Below are 25,935 nucleotides of genomic sequence, written 5' to 3' on the forward strand. Positions count from 1 at the left end.
AGTAAGCATGGGGTAAGCCATTGATGTTCTGTGAACACACTCGTTGCCAGCAGTGAGGGGACCCTTCTGTTTCCTTGCACACACTATCCCAGCATCATTTTTAAAGAATTCATCTTTATCAACGCTGACTACACAACGGCACATCATTAGCTGGCCTTAGGGGAATCCAGAGAAAGTTCCGTGGGCCCAGGAAGAAACTGAGAAGAAAAGATGCTTCCGGCAGCTCCTTCTCCATCAAGGATCTGCTCAGGGAAGTTTCTCTTGGGGTCAATAACACGCTCCTTATTTGAGCAGCTCCCCTACCCCAAGATTTAGGTCACACACTGTGAGTATTTTATGGTTAATAGAACCGATGACCCGGAAGCCAAATATTTATCCTTCTTCACTGAGGAAAACCTGAGGCACAGGGAGCTACACTCTCTAAAGAACAGTCACACAGACCATGAGCAGCTGATCAGAGACACCTGAGACCTGTCTGCAGCCATCCCTTGTTCTCTCCTCCATCCTGGGGGCTTTCTTAGGTGTCTGTATCCCTAGGTCAACCACTGAATCAGATCCTTTCTCCTTAGGTGTCCCCAGCTCAAGGGAGAGATTCTGGTCTGGGGAGAGACAGCAAATGGAGAATTACTCTGTTTTCACTCCAGAATCAAATTTCCTGCAGTAACAACCAGAGTCGGTGCTGGGAAGGCCCAGGCTTCTTGCTCCGGGGGCTGATCCACACCTCCCTGCCCTGGACTTGAGTCACTGCTTTGTGCCTGACCTGTGGTGGTGCAATGGGTAAAACGTCAACCTGGAAAGCTGAGGTTGCTGGTTTGAAACCGTGTTCTTGCCTGGTCAAGGCACATACGGGAGCTGATGCTTTCTGTTCCTTGCCTCTTTCTTTTTGTCTTTCTCTCTCTCTCCTCTCTAAAATGAATAAAGTGGCCCTGGCCAGTTGGCTCAGCGGTAAAGCGTTGGCCTGGTGTGGGGAGGACCCGGGTTCGATTCCCGGCTAGGGCACATAGGAGAAGCGCCCATTTGCTTCTCCACCCCCCCTCCTTCCTCTCTGTCTCTCTCTTCCCCTCCTGCAGCCAAGGCTCCATTGGAGCAAAGATGGCCCGGGCACTAGGGATGGCTCCTTGGCCTCTTCCCCAGGCGCTAATGTGGCTCTGGTCACGACAGAGCGATGCCCCAGAGGGGCAGAGCATCGCCCCCTGGTGGGCAGAGCGTCACCCCCTGGTGGGCGTGCCAGGTGGATCCAGGTCGGGCGTATGCGGGGGTCTGTCTGACTGTCTCTCCCCGTTTCCAGCTTCAGAAAAATACAAAAAAAATAAAAAATAAAATGAATCAAGTATTTTTTTTAAAAAAACATCATCTTAAAAAAATATGAAATCACTTCTTTTTTTTCTGATGTGTGGCTGTCATTCCCACTGGACATAAAAAGGACTTTGCTTCCCACTCCCCACTCTCCACCTGCAACCAGCTCAGGGACAACATGTAACAGACATTCAGTTTTTTCTGATGAAATAGGAAGAAATAAACGGTGATTGAATGAATGAATGAATGAATAATTCAAAATCTCTTCAAAGATTGGAATTGCATGTAGACTTCTTGTAATTCTGGCCACATAGGACAGACTCCCTGTCCCTCCAAAGAATTAGACCCATGTCTCAGATGCTTTTCTGATGTCAAGATAAATATTCTTTCCTGCAATTGCTCTTATACCCTTAGTATGAATAATAATTTTGACATAATCAAGAATTTTTACTTCTTTCCAAATTTCTATCTCATACCCACCAAACACAAGTCACTCACGGGGCCAGAATTTCAGCCCATCCATTTCCTCTCTGGCCGTCCCTCCCCTCCCTGTCTGCATTTGCACAAGATCTCACCTGCCCTCAGCACAGGGAGAATGACTCTATGCCCAAAGAGACAGAACACAGTTCTGCTGCCACAGTCAGCTCCTCCTGGCCCCTGCTCTTTTCTAGCCCACTCCTTGGGCTCTGTTCTGTCACTTATTGACTTACTGTGCTCATGTCAGTCACACTCACCGAGGAAGACCTGACCCACCTCTTTACCCAAGGTCCTGAGTAATCAACTGATCACCAATTTGCCATTGGTCCCTACGTGTTATTTCTGCTAGAACCCGTCTCAGGTAGGTACTGGGAAATGTTGCCTCATAGAAACCTATTTCAGTTGAGTGATGGAGTTCTGTGCAGCTGGAAGATACGGCCCCTGATTGGCCAGGCAGTCATCAGTCAGTGAAGAACCAGGAGTGTGGTGTGGTCTCTGACTCCCAAGCTTATGTGTTTCCCATGACCAAACCCTGATACTTATCTGACACCTGAGAGAGTCTGTGCTTTCCCCCAGACGTACACCTGGAGGCCTTATGTTCTCTGAGCGCTCAGATCCCCGTGCATTTGTCTTATGCTACACAGACCTGCCTTATTTAGTTTTATTAAAATTTTTTTATTAATTAAACTTTATTGTGGTAGCATGGATCCAAGTGTCCCACTCAGTGTACCTCCCTTGCCACCACCTCCTTTGCCCCCACTGCGCCCCCTTTGCCGCCCTCCCACGCTGGAACAACACGCTGTCCTGTCATCTGTATCTATGTGTTATGTACAAGTAATTTCAATAATCCCTTCACCTTCTTTGATCCCATCTCCTCATCTCCCTTCCCTCTAACACAGTGGTCCCCACCCCCTGGGCCGCGGACCGGTACCGGTCCATGGGCCATTTGGTGCCGGTCCGCAGAGAAAGAATAAATAACATACATTATTTCCATTTTATTTCTATTTAAGTCTGAACGATGTTTTATTTTTAAAATATGACCAGATTCCTTCTGTTACATCCATCTAAGACTTGGTCACATGATACATTTATCCGTCCCACCCTAAAGGCTGGTCCATGAAAATATTTTCTGACATTAAACCGGTCCGTGGTCCAAAAAAGGTTGGGGATCACTGCTCTAACAGCCATCTCTCGGCTCCCTGTGACCCGGCCTCTGCCTCTATTCTGTTTCAGTTCACTTTGTTCATTACATTCCACATATAAGTGAGATCATTTGATACTTGTCTTTCTCTGCCTGGCTTATTTCACTTAGCATAATAATCTCCAGGTCCATCCATGCTGTTGCAAAAGGTAAAATTTCCTTCTTTTTCATGGGCACGTAGTATTCCATTGTATATATGTACCACTGCTTTTTTTTTTTTTTTTTTTTTAATAAATTTTTATTAATGGTAATGGGATGACATTAATAAATCAGGGTACATATATTTAAAGAAAACATGTCTAGGTTATTTTGTCATCAAATTATGTTGCAAAGCCCTCGCCCAAAGTCAGATTGTCCTCCGTCACCCTCTATCTAGTTCTCTGTGCCCCTCCCCCTCCCCCTAACTCTCTCCCTCCCTCCCTCCCATGTCCTCCCTCCCCCCCCACCCTTGGTAACCACCACACTCTTGTCCATGTCTCTTAGTCTCATTTTTATGTTCCACCAATGTATGGAATCATGTAGTTCTTGTTTTTTTCTGATTTGCTTATTTCACTCCTTATAATGTTATCAAGATCCCACCATTTTGCTGTAAATGATCTGATGTCATCATTTCTTATGGCTGAGTAGTATTCCATAGTGTATATGTGCCACATCTTCTTTATCCAGTCTTCTATTGAAGGGCTTTTTGGTTGTTTCCATGTCTTGGCCACTGTGAACAGTGCTGCAATGAACATGGGGCTACATGTGTCTTCACGTATCAATGTTTCTGAGGTTTTGGGGTATATACCCAGTAGAGGGATTGCTGGGTCATAAGGTAGTTCTATTTGCAGTTTTTTGAGGAACCACCATACTTTCCTCCATAATGGTTGTGCTACTTTACAGTCCCACCAACAGTGAATGAGGGTTCCTTTTTCTCCACAGCCTCTCCAACATTTGCTATTACCCGTCTTGTTGATAATAGCTAATCTAACAGGAGTGAGGTGGTATCTCATTGTAGTTTTGATTTGCATTTCTCTAATAACTAATGAAGCTGAGCATCTTTTCATATATCTGTTGGCCATTTGTATCTCTTCCTGGGAGAAGTGTCTGTTCATGTCCTCTTCCCATTTTTTTTATTGGATTGCTTGTTTGTTTGTTGTTGAGTTTTATGAGTTCTTTGTAAATTTTGGATATTAGGCCCTTATCTGAGCTGTCGTTTGAAAATATCAGTTCCCATATAGTTGGCTGTCTGTTTATTTTGATATCAGTTTCTCTTGCTGAGCAAAAACTTTTAATTCTGATGTAGTCCCATTCATTTATCTTTGCCTTCACTTCTCTTGCCATTGGAGTCAAGTTCATAAAATGTTCTTTAAAACCCAGGTCCATGATTTTAGTACCTATGTCTTCTTCTATGTACTTTATTGTTTCAGGTCTTATATTTAGGTCTTTGATCCATTTTGAGTTAATTTTAGTACACGGGGACAGGCTGTAGTCGAGTTTTTATTCTTTTGCATGTGGCTTTCCAGTTTTCCCAACACCATTTGTTGAAGAGGCTTTCTTTTCTCCATTGTGTGTTGTTGGCCCCTTTATCAAAGATTATTTGACCATATATATGTGGTTTTATTTCTGGGCTTTCTATTCTGTTCCATTGGTCTGAGTGTCTATTTTTTTGCCAATACCATGCTGTTTTGATTATCGTGGCCCTATAATATAGTTTAAAGTCAGGTATTGTAATGCCCCCAGCTTCATTCTTTTTCCTTAGGATTGTTTTGGCTATTCGGGGTTTTTTATAGTTCCATATAAATCTGATGATTTTTTGTTCCATTTCTTTAAAAAATCTCATAGGGATTTTGATGGGAATTGCATTAAATTTGTATATTGCTTTGGGTAATATGGCCATTTTGATTATATTTATTCTTCCTATCCAAGAACAAGGAATATTTTTCCATCTCATTGTATCTTTTTCGATTTCCCTTAACAATGCTTTGTAATTTTCATTATATAGGTCCTTTACGTTCTTTGTTATGTTTATTCCTAGGTATTTTATTTTTTTTGTTGCAATCGTGAAGGGGATTATTTTTTTGAGTTCGTTTTCTAATATTTCATTGTTGGCATATAGAAAGGCTATGGACTTTTGTATGTTAATTTTGTATCCTGCGACCTTACTGTATTGGTTTATTGTTTCTAATAATCTTTTTGTGGAGTCCTTCGGGTTTTCGATGTATAGGATCATATCATCAGCAAAAAGTGATAGCTTTACTTCTTCTTTTCCGATATGGATGCCTTTTATTTCTTTGTCTTTTATGATTGCTCTGGCCAGAACTTCTAGCACCACGTTGAATAAGAGTGGAGAGAGTGGACAACCCTGTCTTGTTCCTGATTTAAGGTAGAAAGTCCTCAGTTTTATGCCGTTTAATAGGATGTTGGCTGATGGTTTATCATATATGGCCTTTATCATGTTGAGATATTTTCCTTCTATACCCATTTTGTTGAGAGTCTTAAACATAAAATTGTGTTGTATTTTATCAAAAGCCTTTTCTGCATCTATTGATAAGATCATGTGGTTTTTGTTCTTTGTTTTGTTGATATGGTGTATTACGTTAACCGTTTTACGTATGTTTTACCATCCTTGAGATTCTGGGATGAATCCCACTTGATCATGATGTATTATTTTTTTAATATGTTGTTGTATTCGGTTTGCCAGTATTTTGTTTAGTATTTTAGCATCTGTATTCATTAGAGATATTGGTCTGTAGTTTTCTTTCTTTGTGCCATCCTTGCCAGGTTTTGGTATGAGGGTTATGTTGGCCTCATAAAATGTGTTTGGAAGTATTGCTTCTTCTTCAATTTTTTGGAAGACTTTGAGTAGAATAGGAACCAAGTCTTCTTTGAATGTTTGATAGAATTCACTAGTATAACCGTCTGGGCCTGGACTTTTATTTTTGGGGAGATTTTTAATAGTTTTTTCTATTTCCTCCTTGCTGATTGGTCTGTTTAGGCTTTCTGCTTCTTCATGACTCAGTCTAGGAAGGTTGTATTGTTCTAGGAATTTATCCATTTCTTCTAGATTGTTGTATTTGGTGGCATATAATTTTTCATAGTATTCTACAATAATTCTTTGTATTTCTATGATGTCTGTGGTGATCTCTCCTCTTTCATTTTGGATTTTATTTATTTGAGTCCTGTGTCTTTTTTCCTTGGTGAGTCTTGCCAAGGGTTTGTCAATTTTGTTGATCTTTTCAAAGAACCAGCTCCTTGTTTTATTGATTTTTTCTATAGTTTTTCTGTTCTCTATTTCATTTATTTCTGCTCTGATTTTTATTATCTCCTTTCTTCGGCTGGTTTTGGGTTGTCTTTGTTCTACTTTTTCTAGTTCCTTAAGGTGTGAAGTTAAGTGGTTTACTTCGGCTCTCTCTTGTTTGTTCATATAGGCCTGAAGTGATATGAACTTTCCTCTTATTACTGCTTTTATTACATCCCAGAGATTCTGATATGTCATATTTTTATTTTCATTTGTCTGTATATAACTTTTGATTTCTACACTTATTTCTTCTTTGACCCATTCATTTTTTAGAAGTATGTTGTTTAGTTTCCACATTTTTGTGGGTTTTTCCCCCTCTTTTTTGCAGTTGAATTCTAGTTTCAAGGCTTTATGATCAGAAAATATGCTTGGTACAATTTCAATTTTTCTAAATTTGCTGATATTGTCTTCGTGGCCCAACATATGGTCAATTCTTGAGAATGTTCCATGTACACTAGAGAAAAATGTATACTCTGTCGCTTTGGGATGAAGTGTCCTGTAGATGTCTATCATATCCAGGTGTTCTAGTATTTCGTTTAAGGCCACTATATCTTTATTGATTCTCTGTTTGGATGACCGATCTAGAGCCGTCAGCGGTGTATTGAGGTCTCCAAGTATGATTGTATTTTTGTTAGTTTTTGTTTTAAGGTCAATAAGTAGCTGTCTTATATATTTTGGTGCTCCTTGGTTTGGTGCATATATATTAAGGATTGTTATGTCTTCTTGATTCAACTTCCCCTTAATCATTATGAAATGACCATTTTTGTCTCTGAGTACTTTTTCTGTCTTGTAGTCAGCATTATTAGATATGAGTATTGCTACACCTGCTTTTTTTTGGGTGTTGTTTGCTTGGAGTATTGTTTTCCAGCCTTTCACTTTGAATTTGTTTTTATCCTTGTTGCTTAGATGTGTTTCTTGTAGGCAGCATATAGTTGGATTTTCTTTTTTAATCCATTCTGCTACTCTGTGTCTTTTTATTGGTAAGTTTAATCCATTTACATTTAGTGTAATTATTGACACTTGTGGGTTCCCTACTGCCATTTTATAAATTGCTTTCTGTTAGTTTTGTATCTAGTTTGATTCTTCTCTTTTGTTTTTCTATCATTTGTTTTTGTTTGTTTGTGTTCCATACTTCTTTCCTCTGTTGCTACCTTTTTTAAGTCAAGTGTTTTTGTGGTGGTTTTTTTAAGGGTGGTTACCATTAAGTAATGAAAAGGGTACCTACCATATTCATTGTAGTACCCTATCTTATAAGTATTTCTGCACTTCATCATCCTTTGCTACTGTTAATCTCCATCCTCTCCCCCCTTTTTTTCCTTTGTTGTCACAGTTTAAGTTTGGTTTTATTGTGTTCTTGGTGGAGCTGTTACTTGTGGTGTTGTTTTCTTTTGTTCTTTGAATCTGGTTGGAAACCCCCCCTTAGTATTTCCTGGAGTGGGGGCTTTCTGTTGATAAATTCTCTCATCTTTTCTGTATTTGTGAATGTTTTTATATCTCCTTCATACTTGAAGGATAGCTTTGATGGGTATAGTATTCTTGGCTGAAAGTTCCTCTCTTTCAGGGCTTTAAATATTGGGGTCCACTCTCTTCTAGCTTGTAGAGTTTCTGCTGAGAAATCTGATGATAATCTAATAGGCCTTCCTTTATATGTTGTACTCTTCTTTTCCCTGGCTGCCTTGAGAATTTTTTCTTTGTCATTGGTTTGTGTCATCTTTATTATGATGTGCCTTGGAGTGGGTTTGTTGGGGTTAAGAAAACTTGGTGTTCTGTTTGCTTCTTGAATTTGAGGCTTTAGTTCCTTCCACAGGCTTGGGAAGTTCTCGTCTATTATTTGTTTGAGTATATTCTCCATTCCATTTTCTTTCTGTTCTCCCTCTGATATACCTATTATTCTTATGTTATTCTTTCTGATGGAGTCAGACAATTCCTGTAGGGCTTTCTCATTTTTTATTATTTTTGAGTCTCTTTCTTCTTCTCTCTGTTGTGCCTCAAGTTGTTTGTCTTCTATTTCACTAATCCTATCTTCAATCTGGGCTGTTCTGTTAGCTAAGCTTGTTACCTCGTTTTTCAGCTCGTGAATTGAGTTTTTCATTTCTGTTTGATTTGTTTTTATAGTTTCAATTTCCTTGATAATATATTCTTTGTGTTCATTGAGTTGTTTTCTGATCTCCCTATATTGCCTTTCTGTGTTTTCTTGTATATCTCTGAGTATTTTTAAGATTTCTAGTTTAAATTCTCTGTCATTTAGCTCCAAGGCTTCCAATATGTTAAGTCTTTTCTCCATAGATTTTTCCACATCTATTTGTGTTACCTCTCTTTCTTTTGTATCCATAATATTCGATTTCCTCTTTCTTATCGGCATCTGAGGGTGGTCTTATTGATAGCACGCAGGCGCACTCCCTGGCGGCTTGAATGAGCGTCGCTGCAGTAGCTTCCTCCACACCCTCGTCTGTCAGATTCAAGTGATAACAGTCCTTTTGCTTTCAGTTTGTGTGGAACTCCGGAATGCTCCGAGGATAAATTTTTCTGTTTCTAGTTGATAAATTTGTTGTGATTTAGGGGAGAGCTGTCGGACGCGCTTCTCACGGCGCCATTTCCGTGACGTCACTCTGTACCACTGCTTTTTAATCCACTTGTCCACTGATGAACACTTAGGTTGTTTCCAGATCTTGGCTACTGTAAACAATGCTGCAATAAACATAGGGGTGCATGTCTTCTTTTGAATGAATGATTTGGTGTTCTTAGAATATTTTCCTAAAGTGGGATGGCTGGTTCTAAAGACAGTTCTATTTTTAGTTCTTTGAGGAATCTCCATACTGCTTTTCATAGTGGCTGCACCAGTCTGCATTCCCACCAGCAGTGCAGGAGGGTCCCTTTTCTTTACACACTCGCCAGCACTTATTCTGTGTTGTTTTGTTAATGAGTCCCATTCTGATTGTGGCTTTAATTTGCATTTCTCTGATGATTAATAATGTTGAACATTTTTTCATTTGTCTATTGTATGTCCATCTGTATGTCCTCTTTGGAGAAGTGTATATTTAGTTCTTTTGCACATTTCTAAATTGGATTATTTACCTTCCTGGTGTTGAGTTTTAGAAGTTCTTTATCAATTTTGGTTATTAACTCCTTATCAGGCATATTGGCGAACAAGTTCTCCCATTGTGTGGGTTGTCTTTTTATTTTATTCATGGTGTATTTTGCTGTGCAAAACCTTTTTAGTTTGATACAGTCCCATTTGTTTATTTTGTCTTTATTTCCCTTGCCTGTGTAAATAAATCTGCAAAAATGTAGCTATGAAAGAAATTATTGGAGAGTTTACTGCCAATCTTTTCTCTTAAGATGTTTGTGTTTCACAACTTATATTTAGGTCTTTTATCTATTTTGAGTTTATTTTCGTAAATTGTGAAAGTTGTTGGTCTAGTTTTATTTTTTTGCAAGTATATGTTCAATTTTCCCAACACCATTTATTAAAGAGACTGTCTTTACTCCCTGTATGCCCTTATATTTTTGTCAAATATCAATTGACCATAAAGGCATGGGTTTATTTCTGGGTTCTCTGTTCTGTTCCACTGATCTGTATGCCTGTCCTTATGCCAGTACCAAGCTGTTTTGATTACAGTGGCCTTTTAGTATAACTTGATATCAGAAAGTGTGATACTTCCTACTTTATTCTTCATTTTCAGGATTGTTGAGGCTATTCACATTCCTTTTTGGTTCCATATTAATTTTTGGAATATTTGTTCTATATCTTTGAAGTACGCCATTGGTATTTTAATAGGAATTGCAATGAATCTATAGGTTGCTTTGGAGTTATAGACATTTTAATGATTTTTATTCTTCCTGTTCATGAACACTGTATAGCTTCCACTTGTTTGTATCTTCCTTGATTTCTGTTTTCAATGTCTTATGTTTTTATGAGTGCAAAGCTTTTACCTCCTTAATTAGATTCACTCCTAGGTACTATATATTTTTTGTTGCAATAGTGAAGAGGATTGTTTCCTTAATTTCTCTTTCGGATTGTTTATTGTTGGTGTATAAAAATGCTACTGATTTCTCAATATTAATTTTATATCCTGCCACTTTGCTGAATTCATTTTTCTGAAACTGGAAACGGGGAGAGACAGTCAGACTCCTGCATGCGCCGGACCCGGATCCACCCGGCACGCCCACCAGGGGGCGACGCTCTGCCCATCAGGGGGCGATGCTCTGCCCCTCTGGGGCGTCGCTCTGTTGCGACCAGAGCCACTCTAGCACCTGGGGCTGTGGCCAAGGAGCCATCCCCAGCGCCCGGGCCATCTTTGCTCCAATGGATATTCAGTGTCCAAGCTGGTTGCCTTTGAAGCTCTACCATACCCAATGTGCAGGAGCTGCTGTGCCAGTGCTAATCACAGAGAGCAGAACTCTCCTCAGCTGGGTCAGGTATGAGGAGACTTTCTTTAAGATACTACGCTAGTGTCAATAAAGGAATTAGGAAGGGTGGTGGGTATGGCTTGGCTCCTCAGCCCAAGGTGTCCATTTGTCCAGACTTTTTTCACAGACCTCAGTCAAATGTGGCACCAGGAGTCCAGTGGGTGTGGCCTCTGGGTGAGACCCAGACGTGTGGTCTGCTTGCTGTTAGCATAGTTTCTACTGAGTCTCCTGTGAGGTGGAATCACCAGTCTTAGAGTAGGGAGCGTGTGGGAGAAAGCTCCCACCTCATTGTTATAAAACTGAGTCACTTACATGCCCCGTGCTTCCTGGCCTCTCAGAATGACCCATCAGTATGATTGGGGTAGAATAGAATCTTGAGGGCAAAGCAGTTGCTTTTCTTCAGGCTGATACTGCACAGAGGGGATGCTACACCCATGAATGATGGTTACTGCTGTATTGGAGAATGACTCAGCACAGGGATTTCGGTGGCCGTCCGCCACAGTGTCTCTCCCTGGGCCTCCAACTTTACACTGTCCTCACGCTACTTTAGTCTTCTCAGCTCTTTCTTCACCAGAACCGCAGGTAAGTGATTGTGAACAAGATTTTTCGCATGGGCCCTTTAAGACAGAGCCTATGTCTTCAAGAGATCTGTCTCTTTCTCTTTTCCCTGCCAAATGCTGTGTGGGTGTCTCTTCTAGGCTCTGGGGCTCTGGGCCTGGGGCTGAGCACCCACACTTCTTAGGGTGACCCTCCTGCAGTGAGAGTCTCTCCAGACCCTCAGCCACCACTTGCTCCTGGGATTATGGCAGTCTTTTTCATGTCTCCACCCTACCTACCATTCTTGATGTGGCTTCTTCAGTGATCCTTGGTTATAGGCTTCTCTTCCTTTAGTCCAAAGTTGGCTTTTCAAGATGATTGTTCTTAAATTAAGTTGTAATCTAATTTGGTCCTGGGGGGTAGCAGTTGGAACATCTGCCAACTACATCACTATCTTACATTTTCTATATTTCATTTTTAATATGATGTATCATGTTTATTGATGTGCAGATGTAGCAATCTTCCATACCCAGAATAAATCCTACTGAATTATGGTGTATGAACTTCTTAATGTATTGCTGGGTCCAGTTAGGTAATGTTTTGTTGAGGACTTCAGCATTTATGTTTACTGGGGCTATTGGCCTATAATTTTCCTTCTCTGTAGTGTCTATCTGGTTTTGGAATTAAGATAATGCTGGCTTCATAAAATGAGCTTGGGAATCTTCTTCCTTTTGCAATTTTTAATATTTTGAGAAGGATAGTGTTAATTCTTCTTTGAAGGTTTGGTAAAATCCACCTGTGAAACCGACTAGTTCAAAACTTTTGTTTGTTGGGAATTTTTAAAATATTGCTTCAATTTTATTGATTGTAATCTGTCACTCAGATTTTCTGAGTCGTCCTGATTTGGTTTTGGAAGATTGTAATTTTTTAGGATTCTCTATTTCATCCAGATTGGCCAATTTGTTGGCTTATAGTTGGACACAATACTTTTTCATAATGTTTTGTATTTCTTTGATGTCTGTTGTTACTTCTCCTCTTTCATTTCTCATTTTATTTATTTGCATCCTCTCTCTCTTCTGATGAGTCTGGTTAAAAGTTTGTCAATCTTTTTATCTTTTCAAGGAACTACTTCTGGGTTTCATTGATCTTTTGTATTTTTTTAGACTCTATTTCATTTATTTTTGTACTAATCTTGATTATTTTCTTTCTTTTACTGCATTTGGGCCTTGTATGTTGTTCTTTTACAAGTTTCTTTAAGTGTACAATTAGAGTGTTCATTTGAGATTTTTCTTATTTCTTGAGGTTAGCTTGTAATGCTATTAATTTCTTTCTTAGGATTGCTTTTGTTTTGCCCTATAGATTTTATGTTATTTTTTTCAGTTTTGTTTCAAAGCATCTTTTGATTTGTTTCTTTGTCTTATTGTTAACTCATGCATTGTCTGTAACATGTTATTTACATTCTATGTCTTTGTGGGTTTTTTTGTGATTGATCTAGTTTTATGCCCATATGGTCAGAGAAGGTTCTTGATTTCAATTTTTTAAAATTTATTGAAACTTGTTTTTTTTTAATATGTGGTCTATACTAAAAGATATTTTATGTGCACTTGAAAAGAATGTATATTCTTCTGCTGTGGTAACACAATCTGAAATTATCAATTAAATCCAGCCGATCTAATGTGTCATTTAAGGCCACTGTTTTCTTGTTAATTTTCTGTTCAAAAGATCTACCTGTTGATGTCAATGGGGTGTTATAATCCCCTATTATGACTGTATTCTTGTTGATCTCTCCCTTTATGACCATCAAGATTTTTTTTACATATTTAGGTGCTTTTACCTTAAGTGCATAAATGTTTACATGGGTTTTATCCTCTTGACTGAATTCTCACTTTATTATGTAGCATCCTTTTTGTTTTAAAGTTTTTTTGTCAGCTATAAGTATTGCTACTCCAGCGTTTTGTAAATTTCCAGTTGCATGAAATATTTTTCATCTCTTTACATTTAGTTTGAGTGTACCTTTGGTTCTGAGGTGAGTATCTTGTAGACAACATACACATGTATCTTGCTTTTTATCCATTTAGCTACCTTATGTCTTTTGATTGGAGCATTTAAGCTATTTATATTTGAATCAACTATTGATAGATACATAATTATTGACACTTTATTCTCTTATCTATGTTCCTCTGTTCTCCTTCTCCTCTTCCTCCTCCTCTTCCATCTTTTTAACATTTCTTGTTATATTCGTTTATTGATAAACTTCTTTAACAGTTTTTGTCTGGGAAGTTCTTTATTTTTTGTTTAATTTTAAATGATATACTAGCTAAGTAAAATTGTCTTGGTTGTAGGTTCTTTCTTTTAGTCAAATTGAATATTTCATGCCAATCCATTCTAGCTTGATATGTTTTGTTGAGAAAACAGCTGACAGTCTTAAGGGAGCTACTATGTAGGTAGGTAACTAACTGATCTTTTCTTACTGCTTGGAAGATTCTCACTTTGTTATTAGCCTGTACCATTTTAATGATAATTTGTGTTGGTGTGGGCCTCTTTGGGACCATCTTGTTTGGAATTCTGTTACTTCCTGGATTTCAAACCCCTTGGAAAGCACACACACAAAAAACCATCCTAGAAACTGAAGACAGAAATTCTTGGAATCTCTGACAACAGATTCCAGGTGTGACTTTTAGAAGAGGTAAGTAGTTCTTTGAGATGCAGCTGTGTATGCCTGGGTGCTCAGGACCATGGGGCTAGTGCGACAAAGACTGTTGCAACAGAGGCTGCAGAGGGGCTGTGGCTTGAGATAAATACAGCATGTCCATTTCCCAGTTCTTTCATAGAGAAAGCAGCAGCAGCTTCATTAATGAGGCTAATGTCCAGTCTTTCCACTGAAGATCAGTTTTGGAAGCTGCAAGTTGAGTTTGCTTCCAAATACATGAGTAAAAAGAATCAATAAAAATGAAGTTAAATAAGTTATAGCTTTCTAAAAAGAAGCAGGCAAAACATTTATCAACTGGTTACAGACCAAGGATTATAATTTTTTAATTCTATGTTCCTGATATCCAAAACAAAACAAAACAAAACAAATACAGAGCACGTCAGTGCCCATCATTTCTCATTCAAAAAAAGAACCAAGAATTTTTGGCTTCTCAGCCAAATCTAAATCGATGTGTAAGACCCAGAGGAGGCATATTGTTTTGATGTCATCATCTACAATCTCATGGAGACTTTAAATATAATTGTGTCTGGAATATGAAATTATTCTCTCATAGCTGATACACTGTGGGCAAAACCAGCACACTGCCCCCATTTGTTGGATGGTCTTTCTTGTGTTTGTGATGATGCTGGATGTTGCCATGGTAAGCCCTGTGTCTCTATGTGTCTTCTTTCAGATAGATCACAGGAAGTTCTGTGTTCCCTTTCTGGATAACACTGAGATCAGCCCCAAACAGTGAACCTACCTTGGGGGGGCACCAAAGCCATTTGTGAGTAACATGCTTTGAGGCTAATAATTGTGTTTTCTCCTTTAGGCTTTATCTCATCAAAGGTATTTCCCTCTTGGAAGGTGATGACTCAGCTGTTTCTTCCCCCAAACCAACACATACCCACACACAGGCACATGTACACACACACACACACACACAGCCAAGTACACACACGCAGGCACGCACACATGCACACACATACATTCTCTCCTTTTCTCTCTCCCTTCTCATCCCATCTCTAACATATCTTTTTAAAGAACAATATTTAGTGTAGACTTTTTTGTGTCTGTTTAATGCTACTGAAATTGGAGCCATCTCTCTGTGAGTTCTTTAAATTTGAATCTCTGAAGTGCATCAGATATAGAGAAACTTTGTTCTGTGAGCTACAGACTGGACGAGTAGTGCTCGTGCTCATCAGACACTTAGGTGAGACAATCTAATTAAAAAGCCCCAACTCCTTCACATCCCTTCACAACTTTTCCAGGTTACTTTGTGGTAGTGCCGCCTTCTGGGGGTCACATTACAAATTTCATCTCCCTTTAGGGTCAAACCAGTTTTCCAACCTGGTGGCACTCTTAGGTTCAGAACCAGGAAATATCAGGGTCAAGTGAAAATACAGGCTCGTTGTTTAAAAGTCATTAAGAATTTCAGGCAACAAAAACAAGAGTGTGAAACTTACAACAGACCCTTGTAAATGATGGCATGGATTGTGAACCCATTGAGCCAGCCCTTCATAGCGGGGCAGACGTGGGTGTTCATCTTCCAAACCAATTCCACATCAAATTCAAATCATAGAAACCTACAGACCTACAGCAATGTCATCCTCAAGGGTAAGAACCAGAGGCTTTCTCACTAAAGGTGAAAAAACTTAGTTCTCTAAATGCTCTGAAGGGTGGAAGTAGATGACTGTGAATGTTGATGTTTTAAGACAATGGCATCGGTGATGACAGTGATAGCAGTGGCAAGATCAGCTCTCGTGATCAGCAATTTAAGCAAAGCAGAACTGTGGAGACATCTGTGACCATTCAGGGATCTGTCACAAATAAGAGGTTTTTATGGTTCCAAAAGTCTGGGCCATGCTAGACATACCATCCAGGTTAAAGGACAAGATACTGCACTTGTGCCTCCACCTTATCAATGTTAGAGTAATGATAGCTGCTCTGTGAAGCCTCTGGTGAGTCGTAGTAATAGAATTTAATACTGACAACTAGGGTTTAGAGCAAGACCATGCCTTCTACAGCAATAGAACCACAGCTCCTGACCAGCTTCTAGGCGTCAGTAGAGTGGAGAGTCTGATGTGGACTGTAATATGAACAGGTAGTCAGAACGGCTCATCATGACCTGGGTCCTATAACATCAGCCAACATAAGGGCATGTGGGGAGAACGGCATTCATCAAAGACGGAAGTGATACATGCTGGATTAGACAAGGACAGGTGGCCTAGACCATAGGCACCTACCACTCAAGCCCTGGGACCTGTCACATAGCTCTCACCTGTGGAGTCACAGAAAGTTCACTGACTAGTTAACATAGTAGCCAAAGGCTCGGTTCCAAGTCCCTCCCAGCCCTCAATCTCGCTCATCCAAAGCACACACCTCAGAGAGTCCCGAGCCCCTTCCAGCTCCTATTCAGACTCCCTCACTGACACACAAACCTGCTGGGACATGGCTAACATGTTGACAGAGCTGCGGTAGTTTTAGGGAGAGTGGGTGAGATTTGGTTTCTACAACTATCCAAGGCCATGGGGAAACAGCTGTTGCCAAGCCATTCTTTAATGACAGCTGCACATTTCACTAGTGGGTCAGAACTGCAGAGTAGATACTGCTGGCCCCCAGCTGGGTTTTCACCCCAAGCATAGCCTGTATTCCCCACCGTCCCCAGGCTCCATGCCAACCCCTTGTCTAGTCTGACTACTCCACGCTCCAGCTTTCTTTCTGACTCAAACCCCATAATTGCCTCAGTTCATTCCTTCTGTGTTCATGGAGTCCTCAGTCCTCCAATCCCCATCACTCTTCAGACTCCCGTCTCCCAGTGGACGCTCATCTCTTTCTCCCCAGGCCCCCTGGCCCACGTCCTCCACCCCATGTCAGAACCTGGAGCACCGGAAGGATATGGGCAGTGAAGTAATCCATACTGTCCATGCCACGTCAGAAGAGAGGGAGGAACGTTGGAAACATTTATTTGGATGGTTTTAGCCAGAAAAGAAAAAAAAAGGGGAAGACTTGAAAACATGGTAACAATCAACACCGTGAAAAACATGACATGATCAACTGGTGACAGTTCGGTGATATCAGAGTAAAACATGCCTCAGGCCAATTCAAAGAGGCAAAAAAGATTTATTCAAGACTTGCAATAGTGCAGTGAGACTGAACTCAACATCCCTGAAACAAAAGGCTGGGGGATTTTAAGGACAGGAGAAGGAGTCATAGGCATGTGTGTTTGTTAATTGTTTTTACACTAAAGAAAAGTAAAACTTCTCCTGAAACCCTGACAGTAGGTCATTTTACATCTTGGTTGTATAGGTCTTGGTGCGAGTTAGGCTCCTGCCCTTCCTCAGGTACTGAGACAGAGGGACGTCACGAAGATGAAAATTTAAAATGATGGAACCAGGCCCTGGAGACAGATATTCTTTGTGTCAAGACAATGGCAAGAGTGTTTTAAGAAGACTTATGTGTAATTCAAAAGGGCAGAGAAAGAATCTGCGATTATAACTTGTAACTATATTTCTAAAGCAAAAGTTCTAAAAATATGGAGGTAGAGCCCTGTCGTCAGGAAGAACCTGTCTAAAAGTCAATGACTCTGAGGGAACAGGAAGGCCCCTAGGTCTGTACAAAACTGCTTCTGTACAGTGAGGAGAAACACAACTACACCTCTTTCAGCCTAGACCCAGTTTGCATCTCCATTAGTTCCTGTTATTGGTAAAGATGTGCCAATTCCCAGCCACTCATAAACAATGTAGAGTAGCTGAGACACCCTGAGCAGGGCCAGGATCTGACCTCCCAGAAGGCTGTGCTTCTGGAGGTTTCCATGGAGCCACTTTCCCTTGGATCAAACATCATTTCCAAGGAAGAAGAGTATTTTGGATTCTACAACATGGTTGGTGTCACTTAATTTGGCCTGCTTAGTTACCTAACTGCAGAGGAACTGACATTCACCACAAGTATGCTTCGAGACAGGTTTTTCTATGAGAACGAAGAAGGAAGTTTTAACAGCCTCTTGTGGTTTGGAAGCCTCACCCTCACACTTCACTTGCAGTCTTTCTAGCTTTGGGTGATGCTCTGTTCTCCAGGAAATACTAAAATACACATCAGGTTTAATTTAGTTCCACAAAGGGTGAGGTCATTTTTAAATGTGTGGGCACGTGTCTTAACGAGGACACTTGAGTCAAAGCCTTGGTTGTATTGCCAATTATATTCTATAACAAAGAGGATAGGGTCACACTGAACTTATGTGAGTAAGTCTGTTGCCATGACAGTAGGAATAGTTCAGAAGACTTCAGAAATTGTTTTGGAAAAATAAAACAGGAAGCGTAAACAGAAAGATCACTGTTGCTACCCACATCGGTGTCTACCTGTCCATTCCTGGTGTCCACTACAGTGTCCACACACCCTCCACACATCCCCTGGGGAAGGATCAGAGCTCACAGTCCTGGGAACTCATCACATTCTCCCAACGGTGATCAGTTACTGCCCATCCTGTGAGGGACTTGCTGTCACTTCGTTATATTGATGGTGCAGTCAAGACCAACCGAAAGTGGGATCTGGCGTGAAATGTGACCTTAAGTTATCAATAATGAAAATGTTAGTTCACAATTCTGAATATTTATGGACTCAATGCAAGTCTAAGGACTCTCATCCTTCACAACAACTCTATTAAAATGGTGCAAAGAAATTTATTCAGATTTTAGGAACATGGAGAAGGGCAGGATGGTCAATCATATTTCACATTCAGCTCAACGGGCCAGCTTTCAGTAGAAGACTGGGGGTTGGACACTTCACACTGGTAACTGCCAGCATCCTCCCTGCGGACAGGGTCTATAGTGAGGACCCTGTTGTCTGGGGATAGCTTCATCCTCTCCGTGAGCTTCAGTCTCACAGCATTGAATAACCAGTCGGTGGTGATCCCGTTTGTGTAGCAGGTGAACTCCACGGCATCTTTATTCTCTGTGACTGAGGTGTTGCTGGCCAGGAGGGTGGGCACTCTCAAGGGCTCTGCAGAGAAACAGAGGACGTGAATGATCTAGTGTGGGTTTGGGACCTGGAGCCACGCAGCTTCCTCAGAGATCTCAGCCACTCAGTTTACACTGAGATCTGTAACAGGCACCAGAGGATGGTCCTGACCTCTGCAGAGGGACGTTTGTCTTTGTTCAGGTGACAGTGAGTAATGAGAGGGCTGAACCTCCTCTCTGACACCAGATCACCCCAGCATGACCACGACCTGTTCCCATGGACATCTCCGTGGGAATTGCTTCCCAGCCCGTGTGACTTATAAGTTCATCATCAGGTGTAATTTTTCCTCATAAGCTTGTATTGATTCTTTTCTAGAACTTTCTTTGTCTTCAGCAAGGATCAGGCCCCACTCTCTATGTAAACTTCATGTATATTGAAGAAGGCAGGCTTACCAATTTGGTCCATCTCTCAGGCCAAGGGAAATTTATAACGAGTAAAAAGTCATTTAACTCTTGTTAAATAATTCATTAAGCAACACAGGATCTTTAACTACCTAGTTATTTCATACAATCTTTATCAAAATACCAATTACTTTGTTTTTGCAGAAATAATAATATCCACCCTAAAATTCATATGGAACTTCAATGAACCCTAAATGTTTGTAATGATCTTAAAAAAAAATTAAGGAAATTGGAAATCTTAACTTCCTTGTTTCAAAGCTTACTACAGAGCTAAAGTAACCAAAATAGTGTGACAGTGGCATAAAAACGTTATTAAAAAGGACAATGAAATTGTTTGGACAACGAAGCCCAGACTTTTCACTTGAAAAAGGATAGTCTTTTCAACAAAATGTGCCGAACAGCAATATCCACCTGCAAGCGAATGAAGTGGACCTTTTACTGATACTACACACAAGAGCTAAGTCAAAGTAGATTGAATCCTAAAAGTAAGACATAAAACTATAAAACCCTTAAAAGAAAATAAAGGGAGAAGAATGAAAATATATTTGGCAAAGAGTTCTTTAACATGACACTAAAAACTCAGGAGGTGAAAAAGATAAATTGGATTTTGTCAAAATAGAAAACTTCTGTTCATCAAAGGACACAATCAACGGAGTGAAATGTGACCTAAAGGCTAAGAGAAAAACATTTGAAACTTATTTACAGAATGAGGGAATAATATACAATATACAAAGAACTTGTACAACTCAACAAGACCCAATAACCCAATTTAAATATGAGCAAGCACTTGCAAAGACATGTTATTAAAGGACATATACATGGCCAATAAGCACATGAGAAGATGCTCAACATCACTGTCATTAGAAAAATGTAAAGTAAAGCTCTCGGAGTCAGAAATGTTGCTTGTGATGCTGGGTGTGGGTAACTGCGGTGTCAGGAACAGAGAGAACATTGCCCTGCATGCATCTAAAGATTCCTTCAGTCAGAGTTGGCACCTCTCACCTTTCAGCCAACTTGAGTCCTTAAAGGAATAAGGCAGGTCAGTTATTGCAAGACAAGTGCATGAGGTCCTGAGCACTAAGAGAACACAGAACCCCAGTGTATGTCTGGGGAAAAGCGCAGAATTTCTCAGGTTGGAAAGACACAGGACTACGAGTCAGAGACCAACTCACACTCCTCCTGGTTCTTCACTGTCTGCTGACTGCCTGGCTGACCATGGGCCATTCTTACAGCTGCACAGCCTCCAGCACCCAGTCGAGGTGTATGATGTGCTATTTTCCATGACACCCTCGAGACTGGGGTTCACGCAGAAATTACACATGGAGACCAAGAGCAAGCCAGTGGTCAGTTGATTACTCAGGCTCCAGGGCCAAGAGGTGGGTCAGGTCCTCCCAGGTGAGTGTGACTGACATGAGCCAGTGAGCCAATAAATGAACAGAACAGAGTCCAAGGGATGAGCTAGAAAAGAGCAGTGCCAGGAGGAGCTGACTGTGGCAGCAGAACTGTGTTCTGTCTCTTTGGGCATAGAGTCATTCTCCCTGTGCTGAGGGCTGCACTTGTGCAAATGCAGATGGGGGATGGACTGCACGGGGGAGATGGACGGGCTGAAATTCTGGTTCTGGTAGTCCCCTTGTGCTTGGTGGTTATGAAATAATAATTTGAAAAAGAGATAAAATGTTTCAATATGTGAAAATTATTATTAATACCCCAAAGCCTAAAACCGCTTTCAGAAAGGAATGTTTCTCTAGAGAGCAGCAAAGGGTCTGAGACCCAGATATCAGCCCCTGGGTTGACAGGGAGGCTGTCTGTGTGGCCAGAATTCCAAACTCTCTGCTCTAGATTCCAGTCTCTGCAGAGATTTTGATGGATTGATTGATTCATTCATTCATTATTTCAATCACCATTTATAATATTTCTTCTTAATTTATGAAAAGAAACTCAGTGTCTGTTACATGTTGTCCCTGAGCTGGTGCACGTGGAGAGTGGGGAGTGAGAAGCAAAGTACTTTCCTTTCTGTCCTGTGGGAGTGACACCCAGACATCAAGAAACACAGAAGGATGTGATTCAAGTCCAGGGCAGGGAGGTGTAGATCAGCCCCTTGCCAGTGACTTTGGGCTCAAGCCAGCATCCTTTGGGCTCAAGCCAGCAACCATGGAGTCATGACTATGATCCATGCTCAAGCCAGCATCCTCGTATTCAAGCCTGTCAACCCACGCTCAAGAAGGTGACCTCAGGGTATTGAACCGGGGTCCTCAGTGTTTCAAGCCGATGCTCTCTCCACCATGCCACCACTTAGTCAGGTCTAGATGTAGCTTTTGAGTCGAAGTCCTCACTGATGATCAGATCAGGAGTTTTGTGAATCAGGCACCCGGGAATCTGTTAATTGCAGTCAGTACTTCCCAGCAAGTAAAATCCAAATTGACATAAAGTCACCAGAGTCCCTGAAGTAAGGAGCCCTGTGACAGGTGTTGGGGCCGGGCTGCCTGAGCTGAGCTTCATTGTTAAAATTCCAGGCATGTACTCAGGCTAGGCACTGATGTAGCTTTGTTAGGGTCATGGTCATGGGGAGGGATTCAGGGTATGGATGAGACTGGTGTCACTCTGCTGAGTTACTGCCAACAGAATGGCCCTTCTCTCTGCGGTGAATGTTTGCAGGAGTGGAACCCAGGTTGGGAACTCTGATTTTAGTAAGTTTGTCTCCACTGTGTGTGTCCTGCACTAAATGCCCAAACCCAACCTGGGACGTGATGCAGAGAGTGGTGGAGGCAGAGCCCAGGGCTGTCCATACTGTGTTTAAAGTAGAATTCCACCCCTCCCCCCTGACACCCAGAGGTTAGAGAGCAATCACTCACCATATACAGTGAGCTGTCCAAATCCGATTTCTTTTCTTCCATTTAGAAGGTAGACTACTATGGTGTAGTCTCCTGCGTCCCTCAGGGTGACTCTCTTAATATGTAGGTATCCATCATATTCGACTAACACTCTCTCGTTTATAGACTTTCTTCTAAGTGGATATTTTGAAACAGATGCAATGAAGTTATTGAAATTTGCCCCTTGCCCCTTGTACCACACATAGCTCCAAAAATTGGGAGGCTTATTTTTGATACGCATAACCACATCACTCCCTTCAGCAGCAAATGTTGGCACGATAGCGAGTTGGGCGGTGGTGGGCGGGCTCCAGAAGGTGATGAGTGACACTAGGAGGGAAGAGAGAAATGGAGCAGTATTTAAGTCTGTGCATAGGATGGGGAGATGAGACCATTGATCCTGAGCAGGTCTCTCAGCCTTGGTGTGTGTGTGAGTGTGTGAGAGTGTGTGAGTGTGTGAGAGTGTGTGAGTGTGTGAGAGTGTGTGTGAGAGTGTGTGTATGTGTACCATGGTCAAAGTCAGCAGCATGGCTGTCATTATTTATCACCTGTAAAACTGTTATTGTTTCTGTTTTGAATACTCTTCTCTAGTGTCTGTCTGATTCACCCCCTCACTGCCCTGAGACCCCTGCTGGTACTTAGAGAAGGTAGTCAGCAAAGGTGTGTCCCAAGGATCTAAAGATCTTCTGTTTCCAATTTCTGTCCTGTCCCTGCTCAGTTTTCTCAATGACACTTGTGGGTGGCTGTCATCAAGTCTAGATATGTCCTTGTCTCTCTTCTTACCATAGAATGTGAGTTCATATAGAGGGGCTTGTCCGATCCTGTCCCCCAGTGCCTGCACAGACTGCACATACATGTGGGTGAATGAGGAGTGTTCCCAGGACCCTGCACCTCCTGGGGGTAATTGCCTGTTTCTGAAGTTGGTAGGAAGGGCAATGTTTAGCGCTCCTGGTCCAGTTTTCTCTGGTGTCACTCGACATAAATTCTTATAATCATCACCAGCTTCCAAAATTCAATGTTAATGGATGACTAACTAAGAAGTAAACAGCAGTCGAGGTCTTCCGTTCCCTCACCCTTTCCAGATCATGAGATCTTCCTGTAGCTGGGCTCCGTCCCCCATCCTACTCTGCTGCCTGTACTGTCCTACAGGTCCAAGCCATCTGTCCCCTCTCAGAGCACTGTCCTCCCTGGGAGACCCCAGCCTGTCTCCTTCTCCCACCACCCACCCAGCCCAGGGATTGTCTTCTTACCTGCCAGCAGCAGCCCAGGCCAGGGGACAAGTCCTCTGCAGGGAATGGCTGAGAGAGACTCCATGGTGTCCGCTGCCTGCTCTTCCCTCTCTCTGTGAGAAAAGCCTGAGATCCAGAAAGGCTCGTAAGGACTTCTGTCCAGACTGGTGGGATCTGCTGTCACTCCTTAATGTACCCTGAGCTTCCTCCTGGGGCAAGATAACTTCCCTGGTCACGTGGGCAGGGGGCGGGGTCTGTGACCAGATCCCTCCCTCTTCTCCTCATTCCTGGGTCATCCCTGTGCCCTTCCTCCATTTTCTTGTTCCCCTATATTTGGTTCCTTGGGAACTGCGATGGCTTTGGCGCGTGCGCGCGCGCACACACACACTCACACACACACACACTCACACACACACACTCACACACACAGACACACGCACATTCCGACACTGTGTTTGAAAAAGCACCAGGTTTGCACTCCCAGAGCCTCCTGTGAGACACAGAGTTGTCCCCACTCCCACAGCGCTCTGTTCTCCACATTTAACTATACCTTTCAGAAAGGCCGTTCTGGGGCTACATTTGGAAATTTTTCGCAGAAATGTCCCGTTTGCTGTGCATTGGGTCACCTAGGAAACTTTGTAAAGATTGTGATGCCCATTTGATACCTTAGAAATGCTACTTCAGCTAAAGGGGATGTCCAACCAGAATGAGATTTTAGATGTGGGGGTTGGATAGCCCCTCCCACTCTCCTGGGCAGTGGGATGGTCTGTAGATCCTGTACATGTAGATTCTGACTCAGCAGGAGTGCGGTGGGCCAGAGACCCTGCCTCTAACAAGCTCTCACGGGAGGGTGATCTTACTGGCCTCTGGCGCACACTGGCAATAGCAGTGCTGATGGGGGCACGTGTCCCCCTGAGAGGATGACACTCTCACCCTAGAATTGGCCTCTGCTGTGTCTTGTTCTTGAGTCTGCCAGCACCACACAGACAGCCCCAGGGGTCCCTACACCAGGGGATTATTTCTGTGTGTGACACAGAAACCTAGCTGGACACCAGGCTTTCCCCATGTTCTCCTGCTCTGGGGAGGCTGGATTCCCTCCCAGCACGAGGGTCACAGAGATGACTCTGGGGGTGAAAAGAGGTCAAGCTGGGGAGTGAGTGTAGAAAGGACCTTTATTCTATCTCAAGGTGTCACCAGCCTGGCCTCTGCTTCCAGGGACAGACCCCTGGACCAGGTGTCTCAGAAGAACCTGCAGGTGTTGGTGTGAAGGGAGAGGTGTTTTGTGTGTCCTGGGAAGAGAGGACTGTGTTTGGTGGTCAGGTGGCCGGGGGCTCCCTGGTGTTTGGTGGGCAGTTGCAGGGAGACAATCTCCATCCTTCCCTATTTGTTGAGCTTGTCCTTGTGACCCCTTACCGCTGGCAGCCTCTGCCCTCTGCCTGGGGGGCTTTCCTGTGGTCCCCCTGCCTTGACAAGTGGTGGTGCAGGGCCAGAGGTGGGGAGCAGCACAGGGACCCCTGAGAGAGCAGGTGCTCCTAGGCCCAGTTTAGGTAAGAAAAGTATAAACGGGTAGAAAGTTTTTATGAGTTTACCTGAGTAGTAATGACATCACATGCCAGGGAGCAAGTTCTCAAGTCCCGAGGAGAACAGTAGATTTGCAGCTTATTTTATACAATATAATGAAAGATGGAGAAAAGGAGTGCATGAAATCCATTAGAAGGTGAGAAAAAGCACAGCGAGGAAATTTCTAGAATGGGATCAAAGGTGAAGTGGAGAAACAGATACATTTTCACATTAGTGAGTACAGGATAATGAGCACTCACAACAGAGATGGTGTGCAGGGAACCAGATGCCCGGGGCTCTGTGGTCTCGTACTCTGTGCCAGGGGCTGATCCTTGGAATGGTCTGGCAAAGAATAGTCCTCTGACCTGTCAAAAGCATGTTATCCAGGTTGCATAAGAACAGGCATAGGGGCCACTTAGGGTAGAGGGTGACCTTTGCTCCAGAAGCTGTGGGTCTCGGATGTGAGTACTTGCCATTACCTGCCCAGCTGGAATGTTAATCAGACTATCCTGTGGGGGTTCTTCTGGTCACTGAGCTTCTCAGGCCAGCCATGTGGCCTCTGAGCTGGTCGGGTTTAATGCACAGCCTCTTTTTCATTCATGTTTCCCGAGAAGGAGCAGGGAGGGGGACAGAACAAGGTTGGTGGAGGGGCCCAGAAGGGCCGTTAGAGCAGGAGATGGAAATCAGTCTCCTTCTTTACCCCCCCCTAGCCAAAGCCCAGTTCTTGTGTGAATTTCCTTTGTGTTGCCTGTGTGTCTTAGTGCCACTACCTGGATGTCAGGAAGTTGGCTGCAGTGAATGTCAGGTGCTGCACTAGGGATGGTGACCAGGTTCCAGAGGTGAGAGTTGACCCGGAAGCCTGGACGAGGTGGGCTCTGACCTCCAGGCTGAGAGACCGCTCAGCCCCGGCTCCTGTGGGCAGTAGGGCCTGACTCCATCCCAGAGCAGTGTGAGCCCAGTGAGAGCAAACAT

General features: G+C 42.4%; 1 protein-coding gene across 1 annotated transcript; it reads right to left on the reverse strand.

The window, feature by feature from the left end:
• Positions 1–18,607: 18,607 nt before the first annotated feature.
• Positions 18,608–23,548, reverse strand: LOC136330205 (carcinoembryonic antigen-related cell adhesion molecule 21-like). The gene is made up of 3 exons (XM_066266697.1): positions 23,425–23,548; positions 22,160–22,504; positions 18,608–18,888 (listed from the first exon to the last, which is right to left on the reverse strand). Exons 1-3 carry the CDS (start codon positions 23,486–23,488, stop codon positions 18,608–18,610), a joined length of 690 nt encoding a protein of 229 aa, XP_066122794.1. The 5' UTR covers positions 23,489–23,548.
• Positions 23,549–25,935: the final 2,387 nt, after the last annotated feature.

Source organism: Saccopteryx bilineata, chromosome 3 (genome assembly GCF_036850765.1).
Source record: "Saccopteryx bilineata isolate mSacBil1 chromosome 3, mSacBil1_pri_phased_curated, whole genome shotgun sequence".
Lineage (NCBI taxonomy): Eukaryota > Metazoa > Chordata > Mammalia > Chiroptera > Emballonuridae > Saccopteryx > Saccopteryx bilineata.

Coding starts and splice junctions, on each gene's coding strand:
- LOC136330205 (XM_066266697.1), bottom strand. CDS start 23,488: ATGGAGTCTCTCTCAGCCATTCCCTGCAGAGGACTTGTCCCCTGGCCT. Junction 22,505..23,424: donor GCCTGGGCTGCTGCTGGCAG/GTAAGAAGACAA, acceptor CTTCCCTCCTAG/TGTCACTCATCACCTTCTGG. Junction 18,889..22,159: donor TGGACAGCTCACTGTATATG/GTGAGTGATTGC, acceptor GTTTCTCTGCAG/AGCCCTTGAGAGTGCCCACC.